The sequence below is a fragment of the Aquarana catesbeiana genome, linkage group LG04 (assembly GCF_042186555.1).
Source record: "Aquarana catesbeiana isolate 2022-GZ linkage group LG04, ASM4218655v1, whole genome shotgun sequence".
Taxonomy (NCBI): Eukaryota; Metazoa; Chordata; class Amphibia; order Anura; family Ranidae; genus Aquarana; species Aquarana catesbeiana.
In genome coordinates, this window is record NC_133327.1 from 147,213,214 (window position 1) to 147,233,994 (window position 20,781).

General features: G+C 45.7%; 1 protein-coding gene across 2 annotated transcripts in view; it reads left to right on the plus strand.

The window, feature by feature from the left end:
- The window catches only part of GPR35 (G protein-coupled receptor 35), a 156,878-nt gene that overhangs the window by 122,190 nt on the left and 13,907 nt on the right, over window positions 1-20,781 (plus strand). The window contains exon 4 of one of the 2 annotated variants that reach the window (XM_073625846.1): window positions 20,649-20,727. In XM_073625846.1, coding sequence (XP_073481947.1) covers window positions 20,717-20,727 — 11 coding nt within the window. In that variant the 5' untranslated portion in view covers window positions 20,649-20,716. Of the gene's footprint in view, window positions 1-20,427; window positions 20,728-20,781 lie in introns of those variants that run through there. The other variant, XM_073625845.1, reaches the window with a different exon arrangement.

Sequence of the window (20,781 nt, forward strand, 5' to 3'; positions counted from 1 at the left end):
TTTGAGACTGATGAAAGTCCAGGTGCATGTGTTTTCCCGTATCCAGATCTGAGGCCATATGTTCTGCTTCATTTTCAAGGATCACTTTTTTTCCTTTATCTCCCCTATATGTGACAACACAATTAATTATTTTTTTAAGAAAACCCACAACTGCATTAAAGGATGCAGTAAAGCAACATGCTGTAATATGCCGTAGGTTACCATCATCCAAGGTTTGTGGTGGCCACCTCTCCACTATATATATCTTTTTGGAATGTTAAATAAAAATGAGTTCCTTTTTTTAATGCGCTAAGGCTACGTTCACACTACTGCAATATGATTTTGACTTTCAGTGCGATTATGTAGTGCTGTTTGGATGATACTTTGATGACGTTATGCACATTCTGTGGGGCCAAAAATGCACCGGAATAGCACCAAAGTAGTACATGAACCGTTTCCCAGAATGTTCTGTGCTTTAGCCACATTGATGTATTCTGGTAACATTGAAAACAATTTGATTTTCCTTGTCATGCAATTCAAGGAAAAAAAAACACCAGCCGCCATTGGTTCTAATTACATTTGTTCAGCAATTTCACATCTTTCATCTTCTTAACAATTGCCAACAGCTTACGGTGTAATTCTTGTGTTATTGTTGTGGATATGTGTTATTTATTCACTAATCATCCATATTTAAAATGCTTCTGTGGCTGATTTTAAACTGCACTTTACACTGTTGTGTATTTATTTGGGAGTGTGTTACATGTAAAAAGGACCATATAACCGATAAATGCTATTTACATAACATGGTGCTTTCACAGATCAAAAAATTATCTCCGGTACAAAAGGAATTGTTATAAAGCTACATCATAATGTATGTGGTAGGTCCCCTGATTAAAGGAAATGGGCTAGACGTACTTGAAGAGAAGCTTCATCCGGTTTGTAAAAAATTAAAAGTCAGCAGCTACAAATACATGGGGGGAGATTAACTAAAACTGGGTGGGGGTGTAAAATCTGGTGCAGCTGTGCATAGAAACCAATCAGCTTCCAGGTTTTATTGTCAAAGCTTAATTGAACAAGCTGAAGTTAGAAGCTGATTGGCTACAATGCACCCATTTTAGTAAATCTCCCCATGGAGTCCAGCAGTGGCGTCACTAGGGGGTGGCTTTTGGGGTTATAGCCCGGAAACTGGGGCCCATAGCCCCCAGTCTCTTAAAGATGGCCTTGGCCTCTCTGCAGCTGGGCCGCGAGTGTGGCGAGCAGCACCGGAGAGCAGGCAGGCAGGCAGCACGGGAGAGTCGGGAGGCAAGAGAGCAGAGAGATAACATCATTTCTCACTGGATGCTCTCTGGGGGACTCTGATGTAAATGGGGAGCACTCTGGGGACCCTGATGTAAGTGGGGGGCTCTCTGGGGACCCTGATGTAAGGGGACGGCTCTCTGGGGACCCTGATGTAAGGAAGGAGCTCTCTGAGGAACCTGATGTAAATAGGGGGTACCTGGGGACAATGATGTAAGCAAGGGGCTCTCTGGGAACCCTGATGTAAGGAAGGGGCTCTCTGGGAACCCTGAGGTAAGAAAGGGGCTCTCTGGGAACCATGAGGTAAGGAAGGGGCTCTCTGGGGACCCTGATGTAAGAGGAAGGCTCTCTGGGGACCCTGATGTAGGGGTCTCTCTGGGAACCCTGATGCAAGGGGGCCTCTCTGTGGTCTCTGAGGTAAGGAAGGGCTCTCTGGGGACCCTAATGTAAGTGGGGAAGGCTTTCTGGGGACCCTAAAGTAAGGGGAGGCTCTCTGGGGACTCTGATGTAAGGAGGGGCTCTCTGGGGACCCTGATGTAAGGGGGGCTCTCTGGGGACCCTGATGCACGGGGGGCCTCTCTGGGGACCCTTATGTAAGGAAGGAGCGAAGGAGCTCACTGGGGACCCTGATGTAAGTAGGGGCTCCCTGGGGCCCTGATGTAAGGGGGGCTCCCTGGGGACCCTGATGTAAGTAAGGGGCTCTCTGGGGACCCTGATGCAAGGGGGGTTTCTCTGTGGACTCTGAGGTAAGGAGGGGCTCTCTGGGGACCCTGATGTAAGGGGACGGCTCTCTGGGGACCCTGATGTAAGGAAGGAGCTCACTGGGGACCCTGATGTAAGTAGGGGCCCCATGGGGCCCTGATGTAAGGGGGGGCTCCCTGGGAACCCTGATGTAAGTAAAGGGCTCTCTGGGGAACCTGATGCAAGGAAGGGGCTCTCTGGGGACCCTGATGTAAGGGGGAAGCTCTTTGGGGACCCTGATGTAAGAGGAGGCTCTCTCGGGACCCTGATGTAGAGGGGTCTCTCTGGGGACTCTGATGTAAGAGGGAGGCTCTCTGGGGACCCTGATGTAAGTGGGGAGGCTCTCTGGGGACCCAGATGCAATGGGAGGGTCTCTGGGGACCCAGATGCAATGGGAGGCTCTCTGGGGACCCTGATGCAAGGGAGGCCTCTCTAGGGACCCTGATACAAGGGGGAGGCTCTCTGGGGACCCTGATGCAAGGGGGTCTCTCTGGGGACTCTGAGGTAAGGAGGGGCTCTCTGGGAACCCTGATGTAAGGGGGATCTCTGGGGACCCTGATGTAAGGGGGAGGCTCTCTGGGGACCCTAAAGTAAGGGGGGCTCTTTGGGGACCCTATGCAAGTGGGGGGCTCTCTGGGGACCCTGATGCAAGGGAAGCTCCCTGGGAACCCTGAGGTAAGGAGGGGCTCTCTGGGGACCCTAATGTAAGTGGGGGAGGCTTTCTGGGGACCCTAATGTAAGGGGAGGCTCTCTGGGGACTCTGATGTAAGGAGGGGCTCTCTGGGGACCCTGATGTAAGGGGGGGCTCTCTGGGGACCCTGATGCAAGGGGGGCCTCTCTGGGGACCCTGATACAAGGGGGAGGCTCTCTGGGCACCCTGATGTAAGGGGACGGCTCTCTGTGGACCCTGGTGTAAGGAAGGAGCTCACTGAGGAACCTGATGTAAATAGGGGGTACCTGGGGACAATGATGTAAGCAAGGGGCTCTCTGGGAACCCTGATGTAAGGAAGGGGCTCTCTGGGAACCCTGAGGTAAGAAAGGGGCTCTCTGGGAACCATGAGGTAAGGAAGGGGCTCTCTGGGGACCCTGATGTAAGAGGAAGGCTCTCTGGGGACCCTGATGTAGGGGTCTCTCTGGGAACCCTGATGCAAGGGGGCCTCTCTGTGGTCTCTGAGGTAAGGAAGGGCTCTCTGGGGACCCTAATGTAAGTGGGGAAGGCTTTCTGGGGACCCTAAAGTAAGGGGAGGCTCTCTGGGGACTCTGATGTAAGGAGGGGCTCTCTGGGGACCCTGATGTAAGGGGGGGCTCTCTGGGGACCCTGATGCAAGGGGGGCCTCTCTGGGGACCCTGATACAAGGGGGAGGCTCTCTGGGCACCCTGATGTAAGGGGACGGCTCTCTGTGGACCCTGGTGTAAGGAAGGAGCTCACTGGGGACCCTGATGTAAGTGGGGGAGGCTCTCTGGGGACACTGATGCAAGGGGGAGGCTCTCTGGGGACGCTGATGTAAGTGGGGGAGGCTCTCTGAGGACCCTGATGTAAGTGGGGAGGCTCTCTGGGGACCCAGATGCAATGGGGAGGCTCTCTGGGGACCCTGATGCAAGGGAGGCCTCTCTGGGGACCCTGATGCAAGGGGGAGGCTCTCTGGGGACCCTGATGCAAGGGGGTCTCTCTGGGGACTCTGAGGTAAGGAGGGGCTCTCTGGGACCCTTATGTAAGGGAGGCCTCTCTGGGGACCCTGATACAAGGGGGAGGCTCTCTGGGGACCCTGATGTAAGTAGGGGCTCTCTGCGGAGCCTGATGTAGGGAAAGGGCTCTTTGGGGACCCTTATGTAAGGAAGGGGTTCTCTGTCGACCCTGATGTAGGGAGGGGGGGCTCTCCGGGGACCCTGATGTAAGGGGGAGGCTCTCTGGGGACCCTAAAGTAAGGGGGGCTCTTTGGGGACCCTGATGTAAGTGGGGGGCTCTCTGAGGACCCTGATGCAAGGGGGAGCTCTCTGGGGACTCTGAGGTAAGGAGGGGCTCTCTGGGGACCCTGATGTAAGTGGGGGAGGCTCTCTGGGGACCTTGATGCAAGGGGGAGACTCTCTGGGGACTCTGATGTAAGAGGGAGGCTCTCTTGGGACCCTGATGTAAGTGGGGAGGCTCTCTGTGGACTCTGATGTAAGAGGGAGGCTCTCTGGGGACCTTGATGTAAGGGGGAAGCTCTCTGGGGACCCTGATGTAAAGGGGAAGCTCTCTGGGGAGCCTGATGTAGGGGAAGGGACCCTGATGTAATGATAGTATATGTAATATAATAAAAAATATATTTTAATATAATCTTTACCTTACTGGTATGGGCTCTAACCCCAGATCTTTTGTAGACCTAGCAACGCCCCTGGAGTCCAGTACTGTTCTCCCCACAGCTGATTCTTTGCTGGGCTTCAGCTCTCTAAACCTGCCATTTTGGACTTAGGAACCCGGCTGTAACTTTATGATGTCTCAAAGCTGGCTCCCTGCTGCTCTTGCTTGAGACATGGCAGTGCAGGTAGGCTGGTCCTGCAACCTCCTTGGAGGTGTGACATGTCCCTGAAGGCTATGGGTGGAAGGAGAAGGTGGCTAGCAATGGGCTGAGGAAGTGGGAGCAGCTGCAAATGTGTTAGAGAGGGGGTGGAGGGAGGAGGTTAGTTGCCCTTACCTTCCTGGGTGAAGGTCTACGCTAAAGTACATATAAGTGTAGCACCCCCTAGCATTGCTAGAGTGCTATAGTTAAGGTTTTTTGTTTGAGCATAGATAATTGTGTGCAGGCTTGGCTGGCAGCCAAGCCTGTGTGTTTTTTCCTGGGTTGGCAGAGACACATGAAGGGCTGGATGACTCACAGACAGCATCACTAAGCCCCCCCCCCACTTCTAGAACTCACTGGAGACTTCTAGAAGAATGGGAGGGGAAGTAAGGCGGAGCTGTCTGGAGTGTTCTGAGGGCCCTGACCAATCCCCAACAGATGGGTTGACAGGGGGTAGGCCCCCTCAAATACTCTGGGTCAGCCCAGCTAGGGAAGGGAGTTCGGGTGTTAGGCTGTTGAAGGCCTTTGTGAGTAACCCCCTAGTTTGGGGGAGGGGGAGGGTTGAACTTGGGTAAGGAAGGGATTCCTGTTCAAGACGCACAGCGGGCTCCTGAACAGGAGGCATGGGAGCAAGGAGAGGACAGCAGGAGGACACTGCCGGGAAAATCTCCAGGGAGGAAGACAATTAGGTGGGCTGGTGAGTGCACAGTCAGAAGACTGAGAGGCATGCCTGAAGGAGCTGGGTGCAAGCAGGCTGGGATGGATGCAGAGTCAGTCTGGGAGGACTGTAAAGTCTAAGCCAGGAGGGCTAGTGAAAGGGGCAGCTGCAGCCAGGTGGGCTGGCAGTGCCAGAAGAGGTGGTGCTGAGACCAGTAGCCACAGGAATAGGACAGCTAAGCACTGGGACTTCTTTTCTGCTACACTACCAAAGGGACCCGCGGTCCCTACCTGCAAAGGGTATTTGCTACGGATCTAACTGAGACTATGTTGGATCATCCTTGTAGTGCTAGCTGGTCCTGGGAGATGTAGTTCTACAAGCAAGATTGTGCTGGAGGTAGAAGGAGAAGTGTATAGTGTAAGTGTATATACTGTGTGTATATAGTTTGTGTCCCTTAAGAATTCTTCCTGTGCCGATCAAGTGCGCATTCCATAATACACTATCCAAGTTCAACTCCCCTAATAAAATACAAAAACAAGCTGCAAGGACTGATTCGTGACTTCAGTGTGTGTAGAGAATTCTGTGTGTCTGACTGTGCAGGGTGAGAGATACTCATATTTACCAGTGGCTCCTGCGGGGGTAGCGCTTCACACTAATCATTTCTTCCTGTACCATGCTTTGGAGCCCACAATGGTCTGTAGTTGTAGATCAAGGAAATCATAACAAGGCACAAGAGAAGCCAATATTAAAGTAATTAATATGGGATGTTATATTTTTCCAGTCCTATGGACATCGCTGTCTTTAAGGTGGGCATAGATGGGCAGCTATCTCAATGAGAATGAGCAGAGCGACTCCTGCCAACCCTACAACACCTCCATTGGGCTGATAGGACTTGCTTTAATTTGTTTGATAGTGGCACTGTAACACCCATCTAGAGGAAAAGATTGTCATTTATTTGCATTGAGATTTTTCAAACTAATCAAAAAACTTCTATGTGCAAAAACGCACATGCAAAAGCAACCCTTATGACTGCAGATATTTTCTTACTGTCCTCTGGGAGGTTAAAAACTCCTTGGAGTGGAGCATGCACAAATATGCAGCCTCTTGGAGGTTCGGCCCTGGCACCAAGTGGCCACATTTGCAGGCAATAGAAGCAGTATAGCTGTGCCGCTCCCAGCACAGTCACCGGCGGCTATTGGAAAGCTTCCATTCACAGCTTGTGATCAGGAGCTTTTTTGATCATGTAACTGCCGTGGCAGTCGCATGACCATAAGCCCCACCCTGCCTCCCAGCATACTAAGCACCTTAAAGGGCCGGCAGAAACCGGCTCTAAAGGGGTTAAAAAAATGAGCCTATCATTTCAAGCAATGAAGTTGCTTTATGACCACTTTTTCTAAAACCATCTCCTTTTGCAAATATTTCTCGTCAATATGAGCATGACATTATGGTTTTGGTTTTACACAGTTACACATTGGTTTCCATGATAATGAGGCAATTGAAATTTAAAAGAAATCGAAAAATACATTTTTGAGATGTAATGTTGGAGCTTTAATAATACCATCATTATTTTGAAATAAAGCACACATTTAATTTCTTTTAAAATTGAATACATGTAGAATGGACATGAAGGATTTGTTTTGTGGATATAACCATAACATGTATACTTTCCTGGAAATATTCCTTAAAGCGGAGTTCCACCCAAAAGTGGAACTTCCGCTCATTTGTCTCCTCCCCCCCTCCAGTGCCACATTTGGCACCTTTCAGGGGGGGGGTGGGGGGTTGTGGATACCTGCCTTTGACAGGTATCCTGTCCCCACTTCCGGGAGCCAGGGCTGCGGTCATTGAGGTCACCGCTCGGCTCCCTCCTCTTCCTTCCCCTGTCGCTGGGCCAGTAGGAGAGAGGAACGGAGCCTCGCGTATGCTCAGTAGGGTTCCCGGCGCAAAGCCATAAGGCTACACTGCTGGGTTCTCTTACCCACAATGGCGACGTCAGCACCCGTCAGCTGATGGAACAATCAGCTGCTGTGCCGACATCACTGGACTCCAGGACAAGTAAGGGTCCTATTATTAAAAGCCAGCAGCTGCAGTATATGTAGCTGCTGGCTTTTAATTTTTTTAGCAGTGGGCGGAACCTCTGCTTTAAACCTTTGCTTTAAAGCAGAGCTCCACCCAAAAGGTGAAACTCTGCTTGTCTGCCTCTTCCTCCCTCTGTTGCCACATTTGGCACCTTTTGGGGAGGAGCCGATATCTGTTTTTGACAGGTACCCATTCCCACTTCCAGCTGAGTTTGCCAAAAGTTTGGTCCCCTCCTCCTTCCCCCACAGCTGGCCCAACGAGTAAGTGCAGCACGCTTCGCGCATGCGCAGTAGAGTATCGGATCTGAAGCTGCAAGGGTTCACTGCCGATTTCTCTTAGTGGAGATGGCGACAGCAGAACCTGATAGCTGCTGACTTTTAATTTTTTCTGTAGGAGCATGGAGCTCCTCTTTAACAGGGTGTTAGAACATTTCAGAATGAAGAAGTGAAGATCAGTCTATACAGCTGACTCTTGTAGACAATACTAAACCTCCTCTGTAGTGGTTATAGAGAGATAGAGAACATAGAGAACTCAGGCATGCCTGATAATGTTTTAGGGGATTTCAGTGTTGCATTGTGAGCTCACTACAGACAGGCGCTCAAAGGATTTCTTGTAGGATCAACAAGTATTTTTTGCACTACTTATTAAACATACAGTATGTAACATTATGCTTGTACTGGTATACTTAGCAGACCAAAAAGAGAAAATAAGAGAGCTCACTGTTAGGGTTTACATAAACTTTGGGGTTGATTTACTTAAACTGGAGAGTGCAAAATCTGGTGCAGCTCTGCATAGAAACCAATCAGCTTCCAGGTTTGTTTTTTTTGTCAAAGCTTAATGTGTAAGTCCATCCTAACACTAAAATCTGTACATCTACAGGCATCCACGATCTAAGACTAACCTATCTAGCCCTGTAAAGAAGAAATCGCTAGACATGCCTTTTTTTAAGTCGCTCTGGTCCAGTCTCCAGCAGCGGAAAGCTCTGCAGAGGAGACAGCTGACATGACTGGTAAATGAATGGGAAGTGACGTCACCCATAAAGTTACTATGGGGCTTCCGTTGTCGGCTGCCTTCTCTGCACCCGCCTCCACAGCAAAATCGCTGCTGACAGCTCAGCATGGGACCGGAGCGGAGCGGCTTCAGAAAAGGTATGTATACCGATTTTCTTCTTTACAGGGCTAGATAGGTTAGTCTTAGATCGTGGATACCTGTAGATTTACAGATTTTAGTGTTAATGGCGTGTACACAAGGGCGGACTTTTCAGCATCAAAGGTTCGACGGTCTTTCCGACGGACTTTTGATGGACTTCCAACGGACTTTCGAATGAACAGACTTGCCTACACACGATCACACCAAAGTCCGACGGATTCGTATGTGATGACGTACACCTGGACTAAAATAAGGAAGTTCATAGCCAGTAGCCAATAGCTGCCCTAGCGTCGGTTTTCGTCAGTTGGACTAGCATACAGACAAGCAGATTTTTCGACCGGGCTCGAACCTGTCGGAAAGATTTGAAACATGTTCCAAATCTAAAGTCCGTCTGATGCTCGACCAAAAAAGTCTGCTGAAGGTCCGATGAAGCCCACACACGGTCGGATTGTCTGACGGATTCGTTCCGTCAGACCAGTCTGGTCGAAAAATCCACCCATGTGTACACGGCATTAGGGTGGACTTCCCCTTAAATTGAACAAGCTGAAACTAGAAGCTGATTGCCTACCATGCACAGCTGCAGCAGATTTTGCGCTCTCCAGTTTTAGTAAATAAACCCCTTAGACCCCTTTCACGCTGAAAGCAATTTTCAGGCGTTTTAGGGCTAGAAATAGCGACTGTAAAGCACCTGAAAACTGCCTCCCATTCTGCCCTAATGTGAAAGCCCGAGTGCTTCCACACCGGGGCGGTGCACTTGCGGGACGTTACAAAAAGTCCTGCAGGCAGTTTCTTGGGGGTGGTTTGGGAGAGGTGTATACAGCACTCCTAAACCGCCCCTGCCCATTGGAAAGATCAAAATGAGGGACAAATGAGGAGGAAAGAGGGACATTGTTCCAAATCAGGGACAGTCCCTCGAAATCAGGGACAGTTGGGAGGTATGCTGTTATGTTCTGATACCTGTATATGAGGCTGTGCATACAGTAACACGTTGTAGGTGTCTTTAACAGATTGTGCAATGCAATATACAACATTACAGTTGCTATATAAAACATATGTTTCTCGGTTATCTGATAACCTTCAGAGCAGCTTAGATGCTTCACATACCATCGCACTGATTTCTGACACATGTTTCTAGTGATATTAACATCATATCATGAGAACTCTTTTTGTCAATAGTTACTTGTGATACACATTACCATAAAGTATAACTAAAGCAAAACGTTAACTTTAGTTTTAGATAGAGTAGAGAGGGAATACAACATCTGTGAGATTTTTATTAGTCTGTGGCCCCGTTGGAGAGATTCACCCTCTCTATCTGTCCTGTTTACAGTTATTAGCAAGAAGTGAAAGAAAATCCAACATTTTGGGTTGTCACTAAAAAAAGGAATAGAGGTGGAATGCACCTATGGAGACACTAATTTTGGTGACCATGATGACAACCAGTAAATCTCTATATTTACAGAGATTTCCTCTCACTTTCTATTTTGACTTAAAACAGGAGGTGAAGGGAAATCTACCCAATGGGGGCAGGGATGGTAAAACATCTCACCCTCCCTTATACTACCCAAAGTGACAAAAAAAAGTTATGCCTTTAGTTCTGCTTTAAATCTAAAGACTATGCAAATATAAAAGACACACATTTTACAAAGCAGCACTGTAATCATTAATACATTCAAAAAATGATTAAATGTAAGCAATGCAAGTATCTGAATTTTAACTGTTATCAGCCTCTTGTTGTGCCTGTAGAACAGGGCTGGAGTTTGAGAGGAAGAAGCAGTACAAGGAGCCAGTCAGTTTATGTGCTGACTTGAGGCATGCTGATAGAAGGAGAAAGCAGAGTGACAGAGAGATGAACTCATCATTGTGTTTGCTTTTTTCACTGGCTGGGGAGGGTCCAGGATGACCTGAGGAGGTGGTTTGAAAGATGCTGGCCATCAGACTGAGAACATTTAGTGGCAGAAAAAAACACTGCAGTGCATATATTTGGAATATATATACACTGAGCAAAATTATAAACGCAGTACTTGTGTTTGCCCCTATTTATCATGAACTGAACTTAAAGATCTATGACTTTTTCTATGTACACAAAAGGCCTATTTCTCTCAAATATTGTTTACAAATCTGTCTAAATCTGTGTTAGTGAGCACTTCTCCTTTGCCAAGATAATCCATCCACCTCACAGGTGTGGCATATCAAGATGCTGATTAGACAGCATGATTATTGCACAGGTGTGCCTTAGGCTGGTCACAATATAAGGCCACTCTAAAATGTGCAGTTTTACTGTATTGGGGGGTCGGAAAACCAGTCAGTATGTGGTGTGACCACCATATGCCTCACGCAGTGCAACACATCTCCTTCACATAGAGTTGATCAGGTTGTTGATTGTGGCCTATGGAATGTTGGTCCATTCCTCTTCAATGGATGTGCAAAGTTGTTGGATATTGGCAGGAACTGGAACACGCTGTCGTATACGCCGATCCAGAGCATCCCAAACATGCTCAATAGGTGACATATCCAGTGAGCAGTGGCAGCCCGTGCATTGTGGGCACACGGTCGACGCCCCTCCCCCCCCCCATCCATGCGCTCGGCCCCTTTCAGGACGCAGGGATTCCTATGGCGGGGTGGTACTTTTTGAAGCACCTGATTAGACCCAGAGGCACCTGATTAGAGCCAGAGGCAGAGTCGGGGCACACAGAGAGTGTGCCCTGATCCCACCCAATTGTGTGACTATAGTGAATTAACTTTCGCTATTTTCACACTAACCTTCCTTCCCGCGAATCAAGAGGCAGGGCGTCAGACCTGTTTCCTGATTGGCCAAAGCACCAGGCCACCCTATTGGATGCCTGGCACTTAGGAAGAGGAGCGGAGAAGACACACGCTGGACTGAAGGAAGGATACCTCCGCTGCCGCTCTGGTGCACTTGGAGAGGAGCCTGTCAGTGGGCACAATGGCTGCACATGATGGGCACAGTGACTGTATTTGGTGGGCACAGTGACTGTATTTGGTGGGCACAGTGACTATATTTGGTGGGCACAGTGGCTGCACATGATGGGCACAGTGGCTGTATTTGGTGGGCACAGTGGCTGCATATGTTGGGCACAGTGTCTGCATATGATGGACACAGTGGCTACATTTGATGGACACAGGGGCTACATTTGATGGGCCCAGTGGCTGCATATGATGGGCACAGTGGTTGCATTTGATGGCACAGTGCCCGTATTTGATGACTCAGTGGCTGCATATGATGGGCACAGTGGCTGCATATAATGGGCACAATGGCTGCGTATGATGGGCACAGGGGCTGCATTTAATGGCAAAGTGGCTGTAATTGATGGGCACAGTGGCTGCATTTGATGGTTACAGTGGCTGTATTTGATGGGCACAGTGGCTGTATTTGATGGGAACAGTGGCTTCATTTGATGGGCACAGTGGCTGCATATGATGGGCACAGTGGCTGTATTTGCTGGGCACGGTGGCTGCATATGATGGGCACAGTGGCTATATTCGCTGGGTCCAATGGCTGCATATGATGGGCACAGTAGCTGTATTTGATGGGCACAGTGGCTGCATTTGATGGGCACAGTGGCTGCATTTGATAGCACAGTGGCTGCCTTTGATGGGCAAAGTGGCTGAATTTGAGAGACACAGTGAGGCTGCAATTGATGTTTTTTTTTAAGTATTTTTCTGAATATTTCAGTTTGTTTGCGCTCCCATACCCCCCCCCCCAAAAAAAAAAAATTTGAGCAGCAGCCGCCACTGCCGGTGAGTATGCTGGCCATGCAAGAACTGGGATGTTTTCAGGTTCCAGGAATTGTATACAGATCCTTGCCATATGGGGCCGTGCATTATTGTGCTGCAAAATGAGGTGATAATCATGCATGAATGGCACAACAATGGGCCTCAGGATCTCATCATGGTATTTCTGTGTATTCAAAATGCCATCTCTAAAATGCAGCCGTGTTCGTTGTCCATATCATACGCCTGCCCGTACCATAACTCCACTGCCACCATGGGCCACTCGATCCACAATATTGACATCAGCAAACCGCTCACCCACACAACGCCATACACACTGTCTGCCATCTGCCCTATACAGTGAAAACCGGAATTCATCTGTGAAGAGAACACCTCTCCAAATTGCCAGACACCATTGAATGTGAGCATTTGCCCACTCAAGTCGGTTATGACGACGAACTGCAGTCAGGCCAAGACCCCGATGAGGACGACGAGCATGCTGATGAGTGTCCCTGAGACAGTTTCTGACAGTTTGTGCAGAAATTCTTTGGTTATGCAAACCGATTGTTGCAGCAACTGTCCGGGTGGCTGGTCTCAGACGATCTTGGAGGTGAAGATGCTGGATGTGGAGGTCCTGGGCTGGTGTGGTTACATTTAGTCTGCAGTTGTGAGGTCGGTTGAATGTACTGCCAAATTCTCTGAAATGCCTTTGGAGACAGCTTATGTGTCAGAAACCATGAATCAGACTGAGACAGCAGTACAGTTAAATCACACTTGTTTAACCACTTGCTTACTGGGCACTTAAACCCCCCTCCTATCCAGACCAATTTTCAGCTTTCAGTGCTGTCGCACTTGAATGACAATTGCACGGTCATACAACACTGTACCCAAATGAAATTTTTATCATTTTTTTCCCACAAATAGAGCTTTCTTTTGGTGGTATTTGATCACCTCTGCGGTTTTTATTTTTTGTTAAAAAAATGTAAAAAGACCAAATAAAAAAAAAATTTTTTATATATTTTGTTATAAAATTTTAAAAAGGGTAATATTTCTCCTTCATTGATGTACACTGATGGGTACTGATGGGTGGCAATAATGGGCACTGATCGGTTACACTGATAGGCAGCACTGCTAGGTGGCACTGATTGGCACCACTGGTGGGCATTAATAGGTGGCACTTGTAGGCATTGATAGGTGGCACTCATGGGCATTGATAGGTGGCACTGGTGGGCATTGTGGGCACTGTCAGGTGGCAATGGCAGGTGGCACTGGCAGGGGGTACTTGTGGCACATATGAGGCAGAATTGCCTCTTCCTCTTTGGGACCGATTTCCCTTGCTGATAAGCCGGTGATCGGCTTTTTTTTCTCCTCGCCCTGTCAGCGTGAGGAGAAAAAAAAACGATCACAGAGCTTTTGTTTTGATCATGTGATCAGCTGTCATTGGCTGACAGCTGATCGTAGTAGAACAGCAAGCAGGATCTGGAGCCAGAAGGAATGTCAGCCAAGCAAGTCTTTAACAGGAACACAGAAGATAGTCTCTAGAGATGTGACCAAGGTGAAGGCAGAGATCATCTGGACTGGACAGCCTAAGTGGGCAAGACTGACGAGCAGGATATCATCAACAGGTGAGTCACGGTGGAGAGATAGGAGCTGGCAATTAGCCAACAGCTGAACGGCCAGCTTTGAGAAGGAAGGGCTGAGCCCAGCCCTGACATCATGGTAGAGAAATGAACATTCAATTTAAGGGCAACAGCTCTGGTGGACATTCCTGCAGTCGGCATGCCAATTGCACGCTCCCTCAACACTTGCAACATCTGTGGCATTGTGCTCTGTCATAAAACTGCACATTTTAGAGTGGCCTTTTATTGTGGCCAGCCTAAGGCACACCTGTGCAATAATCATGCTGTCTAATCAGCAACTTAATATGCCACACCTGTGAGGTAGATGGATGAAGTGCTCACTAACACAGATTTAGACAGATTTGTAAACAATAATTGAGAGAAATAGGCCTTTTGCGTACATAGAAAAAGTTGTATATCATTAAGTTCAGCTCATGATAAATAGGGGCAGACACAAAAGTGTTGCATTTATAATTTTGCTGTGTGTGTGTGTGTGTGTGTATATATATATATATATATATATATATATATATATATATATATATATATATATATATATATATATATATATATATATATATATATACACAGAGGGGACGGAAAGTATTCAGAACCCCTTAAATATTTCACTCTTTGTTATATTGCTGCCATTTGCTAAAATCATTTAAGTTCATTTTTTTCCTCATTAATGTACACACAGCACCCCATATTGACAGAAAAACACAGAATTGTTGACATTTTTGCAGATTTATTAAAAAAGAAAAACTGAAATATCACATGGTCCTAAGTATTCAGACCCTTTGCTCAGTATTTAGTAGAAGCACCCTTTTGATCTAATACAGCCATGAGTCTTTTGGGGAAAGATGCAACAAGTTCTGCCATTGGCCATTCCTCCTTGCAGATCCTCTCCAGTTCTGTCAGGTTGGATGATAAACGTTGGTGGACAGCCATTTTTAGGTCTCTCTAGAGATGCTCAATTGGGGTTAAGTCAGGGCTCTGGCTGGGACATTCAAGAACAGTCACAGAGTTGTTGTGAAGCCACTCCTTCGTTATTTTAGCTGTGTGCTTAGGGTCATTGTCTTGTATGAAGGTAAACCTTCGGCCCAGTCTGAGGTCCTGAGCACTCTGGAGAAGGTTTTCGTCCAGGATATCTCTGTATTTGGCTGCATTCATCTTTCCCTCAATTGCAACCAGTCTTCCTGTCCCTGCAGCTGAAAAACACCCCCACAGTAAGATGCTGCCGCCACCATGCTTCACTGTTGGGACTGTATTGGACAGATGATGAGCAGTGCCTGGTTTTCTCCACACATAATGCTTAGAATTAAGCCCAAAAAGTTATATCTTGGTCTCATCAGACCAAAGAATCTTATTTCTCACCATCTTGGAGTCCTTCAGGTGTTTTTTAGCAAACTCCATGCGGGCTTTCATGTGTCTTGCACTGAGGAGAGGCTTCCGTCGGGCCACTCTGCCATAAAGCCCCGACTGGTGGAGGGCTGCAGTGTTGGTTGACTTTCTACAACTTTCTCCCATCTCCAGACTGCATCTCTGGAGCTCAGCCACAGTGATCTTTGGGTTCTTCTTTACCTCTCTCACCAAGGCTCTTCTCCCCCGATAGCTCTAGGAAGGGTTCTGGTCGTTCCAAACTTCTTCCATTTAAGGATTATGGAGGCCATTGTGCTCTTAGGAACCTTAAGTGCAGCAGAAGTTTTTTTGTAACCTTTGGCCAGATCTGTGCCTTGCCACAATTCTGTCTCTGAGCTCTTCAGGCAGTTCCTTTGACCTCATGATTCTTATTTGCTCTGACATGCACTGTGAGGTGCATATCTTATATAGACAGGTGTGTGGCTTTCCTACTCAAGTCCAATCAGTATAATCAAACACAGCTGGACTCAAATGAAGGTGTAGAACCATCTCAAGGATGATCAGAAGAAATGGACAGCACCTGAGTTAAATATATGAGTGTCACAGCAAAGGGTCTGAATACTTAGGACCATGTGATATTTCAGTTTTTCTTTTTTAATAAATCTGCAAAAATGTCAACAATTCTGTGTTTTTCTGTCAATATGGGGTGCTGTGTGTACATTAATGAGGAAAAAAAATGAACTTAAATGATTTTAGCAAATGGCTGCAATATAACAGAGTGAAAAATTTAAGGGGGTCTGAATACTTTCCGTCCCCACTGTATATATGTGTATATGTGTATATATATATATATATATATATATATATATATATATATATATAAATAATTTCATCTTGGTTTTTTCGTCTAAAGTTCTGCTTTAACCACTTGGCGGCCTGCTCACGCCGATACACGTCCACAAAGTGGCACGGGTGCGCAAAACGTACCCATAAGTTGTTGCGTCATCCGCGGCTAGTGCGCGCGCCCACTGCGTTTGCGTGCCCAGGGGTCCCGCAGACTCGATGTCCACCGGTGGCGCACATTCTAGCAACATGACAGGGATCTACTGCTCCCAGTGATCAAGAGCAGTGATCTCTATCATGTTCTAGTGAGCCCATCCCCCCCTACAGTTAGAACATGCTGAGGGAACACACTTAACCCCTTGATCGCCCCCTAGTGTTTAACCCCTTCCCTGCCAGTGACATTTACACAGTAATCAGTGCATTTTTATAGCACTGATCACTGTATAAATGCCAATGGTCCCAAAATAGTGTCAAAAGTGTCCGTTCTGTCCGCCACAATGTCACAGTCATGATAAAAATCGCAGATCGCTGCCATTACTAATAAAAAAAAAATAATAATAAAAATGCCATAAATCTATCCCCTATTTTGTAGACGCAATAACTTTTGCGCAAACCAATCAATATAGCCTTATTGCAATTTGTTTGTTTTTTTACCAAAAATATGTAGAAGAATACACATTGGCCTAGGAAATAGAAATGAGACTTTGCATGAAACATGTCATTGTGGGTAGTGATAATATGTATGAATGAATTAACTAAATTTTAAATTTATTTACTATCATTAACCCCTAAGTGTAGTCCATTATTTTTAAAGCATAAATAAATAAAATATAATACATATATAATCATAGAAGATTGATATAATTTTTATAATAATAATAATAAATTTGATGAAAACAAATCAAAGGACATGATTAATATATATGTTACAAACAAATGCATAAATCAATACATTTGCAAATCAAAAAATACATAAATCATACGATACAAATACAGACAAAGAAAAATAATGTTATTGAAATTCATGATTAAAACAAGCTTGGCTGGGCACCCTTAGTTTCAAATCTGATGCATTTCTTGGCTTCCTGCCATTCATCAGGGGTGAGATGCACGTATTTACTCAAAATTCAAAATAAAGTAACTATTAGTATATGTAACCTTCTAATAAAAAAAGAAGAAATATCAGAGACAACTGTCTACTGAAAAGTACTTACAGAGTAACCCGTAAATAAGGCCCAATTATGACAGCCACGGACAAACCCAGATAGTCACATCACCTATCCAATAAATATTGTGTGTGCACATATTGACCAAATCTGTAAAAAAATATTGAAATAAAAAACAGTGACTATCAAAAATGACTGAAAGGTCAAAAATAGTTATGTGTTTCAAAGATAAAGGTTATATGAAAAAATGAGTAAAGTGTCTGTAAGATATGTGAGATTAAAGTGTGTGTGTAACAAATGGAAAATATAAAAGATGTAAACACACCCATGGGTGCACTTATTCACATAACCTTTATCTTTGAAACACATTTAATTTTTTGACCTTTCAGTCATTTTTTGATATTCATTGTTTTTTATTTCAATATTTTTTACAGATTTGGTCAATATGTGCACACACAACATTTATTGGATAGGTGGTGTGACTATCTGGCTTGGTCTATGGTTTTTGGCTCCCCTGGCCCTTTCTCCGTTTTTTTTTAAATTGGGGAAGAATACAAAGATGTGAATTCTTCACAGCAGCATACCTCTTAACTTTTGCAGTTAAAAATGAGAGACACTTCATGGGGCAGCGACCTGCGGAATGCTACGTGCATCTTGGTGAAAAGTGGGTGTGGTTAAAAGGTGGGTGTCGTTTAATTATGATGGTCAGGGTGGGACAATCTGGCACTCTCTGGTTGCCTCATCTGCTACCCCTTTTAGCTGTAGGGGCAGCATCTGGGGATGTACACCTGCTGCGATGCTTTACTTCACCGCCACGGCATGAATTATACCCCCTGTTGAATGCAACTCATTCATGGGAATTGTGCTGCTCTGTACGTGCCCCACAACTGAGTGCAATGCACATGGTCGTGGCATGCTAGTGTGGGGTTGAAGTGGCTGAAGGGAGAAGAGGTGAGCTGGCTGCGCTGCAAGGGGATTGGAGCCCAGGATCGGGACAGGGGGATTAGTGGAGCCAAGTGCCAGAACGCTTTCCAGTACTGAGCCCTGGGATTTAGCCTGGATCTGCAGGACGCCAGAGTTTTATTTAAATCTCTGGATGGTCCCACCCACTTTACTTAGCTACTTCCTGCCATGTGTACACATATATGTGGCCTCACTGAAGCAGGTCTTTTTCCGTGAGGCTGCATATATGTGTACATGTGTTTGTGCTAGGAGTGAGCTGCACAGCACACTCCAAGCACAGGGACAGGGCTCTCACCAACAGCCCTGGGTCCCATAATAACGATTGGGAACTGGGAGGCCCAGTTCCTGATCAACTGATTACTGTGATAGTCTCTGATTGGCTATCACAGTGATCAGTCACTGTACAGCCCACCTCTGTGTATAAACATACATTTTATTTTTTTCTCCTGCTAGAGGAGAAAAATGTAAACAAAAACAAATGTGTATAAAAAAAAAATAGCTAAAAAAAAGAGAAAAATAAATATGTAGATCATGTTTTATCTAGGTTAGTGGCAAGGTTAGAGTTAGGGCCAGGGTCAAGGCCAAGGGTCGAGTTTAAAGGTCAAGATCAGTGTATTTTAAGTAAGTCAAAATTAATTTTTAAACTAGTTTCAATGTCACATAGTTTAAGTGTCAGTGGGAGTTATTTACTAAAACTGGTGCGTTTTTATCCTTGGGCAGCTCTGCATAGAAACCAATCAGCTTCCAGTTTTATTGACAAAGCTTAATTGAACAAGCCGAAGGTAGAAGTTGATTGGCTACCATGCACATGTTTTAGTAAATCCCCCCCCCCCAGTATGTTTTAGGTAAGATTAAAAAAAGAAAAGCAAAACGTGTACTATTTTTTCTGGGCCCTACTATGTGTACAAACAACAAATAATTTACTTATATGTGTTATCGCTGCGGTCATGAGGAGCAAGAGAATTCATTTTGGGTATTTCTTTGGTGGTAGGTTATGCTAATAGTGAGAAATGTACAACTAAATAAAAATTATATTTTTACTAATTTGTGCCAATTTTCCTGTGATAATAAAAAAAAAATTGGAGCTCTCCATTTCCATTTACCAGCCAATGAAAGCCACTTTCTCCTGAAAGAAACAAGGTATACAGTAATTCACCTAAATACACTAAGTAGTTGCGGTGATATGCACAGTTTTACTAACACATGTCAAAGTTGCAAAACTGTTTGCAGACTTTAGGATTTGTTTTACCCTCATCATGAAGAGGTTAACTTTTTTTTATTTTGGATATAGTAAGGGAGGGTTTAAAGTGTAAGTAAACCCTCCTAAAGTTTTCAGCCAAGGAAGCTGCCATCTTGGCCTCTGTTTAGTCTACAACTGCCATGATGCTGCACATGTGATCAGTTTTGACACCAGTCATTGGATGGCTTGACAGTTTGGTTGAGAGCACAACCAATGGTAGTGTTACATTTCTGGCTTGTACCCGAAATGAAACTGTTTTATGGATGGGTTTACTTCCGCTTTAAATATCTCAGTTCATTTTTTTTGCAATCTGTTTCCCATTGGAGAGATTTGCCTTCAATACCTATCTCATAGCCAAGTGAGAGGAAATCCCTTCAAAGTGAGGCAAACCAGAGGTGTCACCAGGGACACCAGAACTAGTGTCCCCATTGACTGATTGAAGATTTCCCCTTAGGGAGGGTAAATATCTCTAATATAGGCACAGGCAGCAATAAAACTGACAGGCATTCTAATCCCTCTCCACTCTATCCAAAAACTTAAAAAAAAAAATTGTCTTTAGTTACACTTTAAAAGAGAAGTGTTTTATTGCTGTGCATGTCCCCAGAGGAGAGATTACTCCACTTCCTGCCCTGGTGACAACCAGTAAGTAAGTGGAAACACAAGCAGCAATGAAAACCTTACAGAGGTGTTATTCCCTTCCCCACTCCATCCAAAGCAAAACTAGGTTTGGCTACAGATCTGTTTTAACAGATTTTTGGAACATTTGCAGATCAGCTGAACTGGCACAAACATTACCTCTTTAACGAATCATGTAAATATTACTCAGCCTCCAAGAAAAGTGTATAGACACACCCAGAGCTCCACATTACAGTCTAAAGTACAACTTCTGCTTTGAATATACCCCTATTGAAATTTGCTTAGTATGTAAAGATTTAACTTTCTGCATGTCTGTCCTTATGTAGAGTTATTATAGCAGGAACCATGGGAATGTCCCTTTTTATGCAATACGTAGAAGACGCATGACTTTCGTGTGTTTCTGATTCATGGGTGTATGAATAAAGGAAGTGTCTAAAGAAGGCAATTGGGCAATAGACCAGCTTTCACTTTAGTGCCACCTATACACAACTTGCAGTGTACAGGAGGTCTTTCCATGAGTAGTCTGTGGAAGGACTTACAAAGCTGTTTGGAGAGGGGGAGGCAGAAGGCTGGAGGAGGAATGTTGTGTATTAATCCTGAGTAATCATGAAGTCTCTGCGCTGGTTGCAATATTTTTTTTTCTAGGAAGGATCGAATTGCTCAGCTGTGTGTACTGAATCTCCCCTGACTGTTACTGAGTATACACAGAAGAAATGGAGCCAAGGTAAGCCGTTCAGCTTTTACGTCTTGGTGCTCGATTTACTAAAGCTGAATGTTC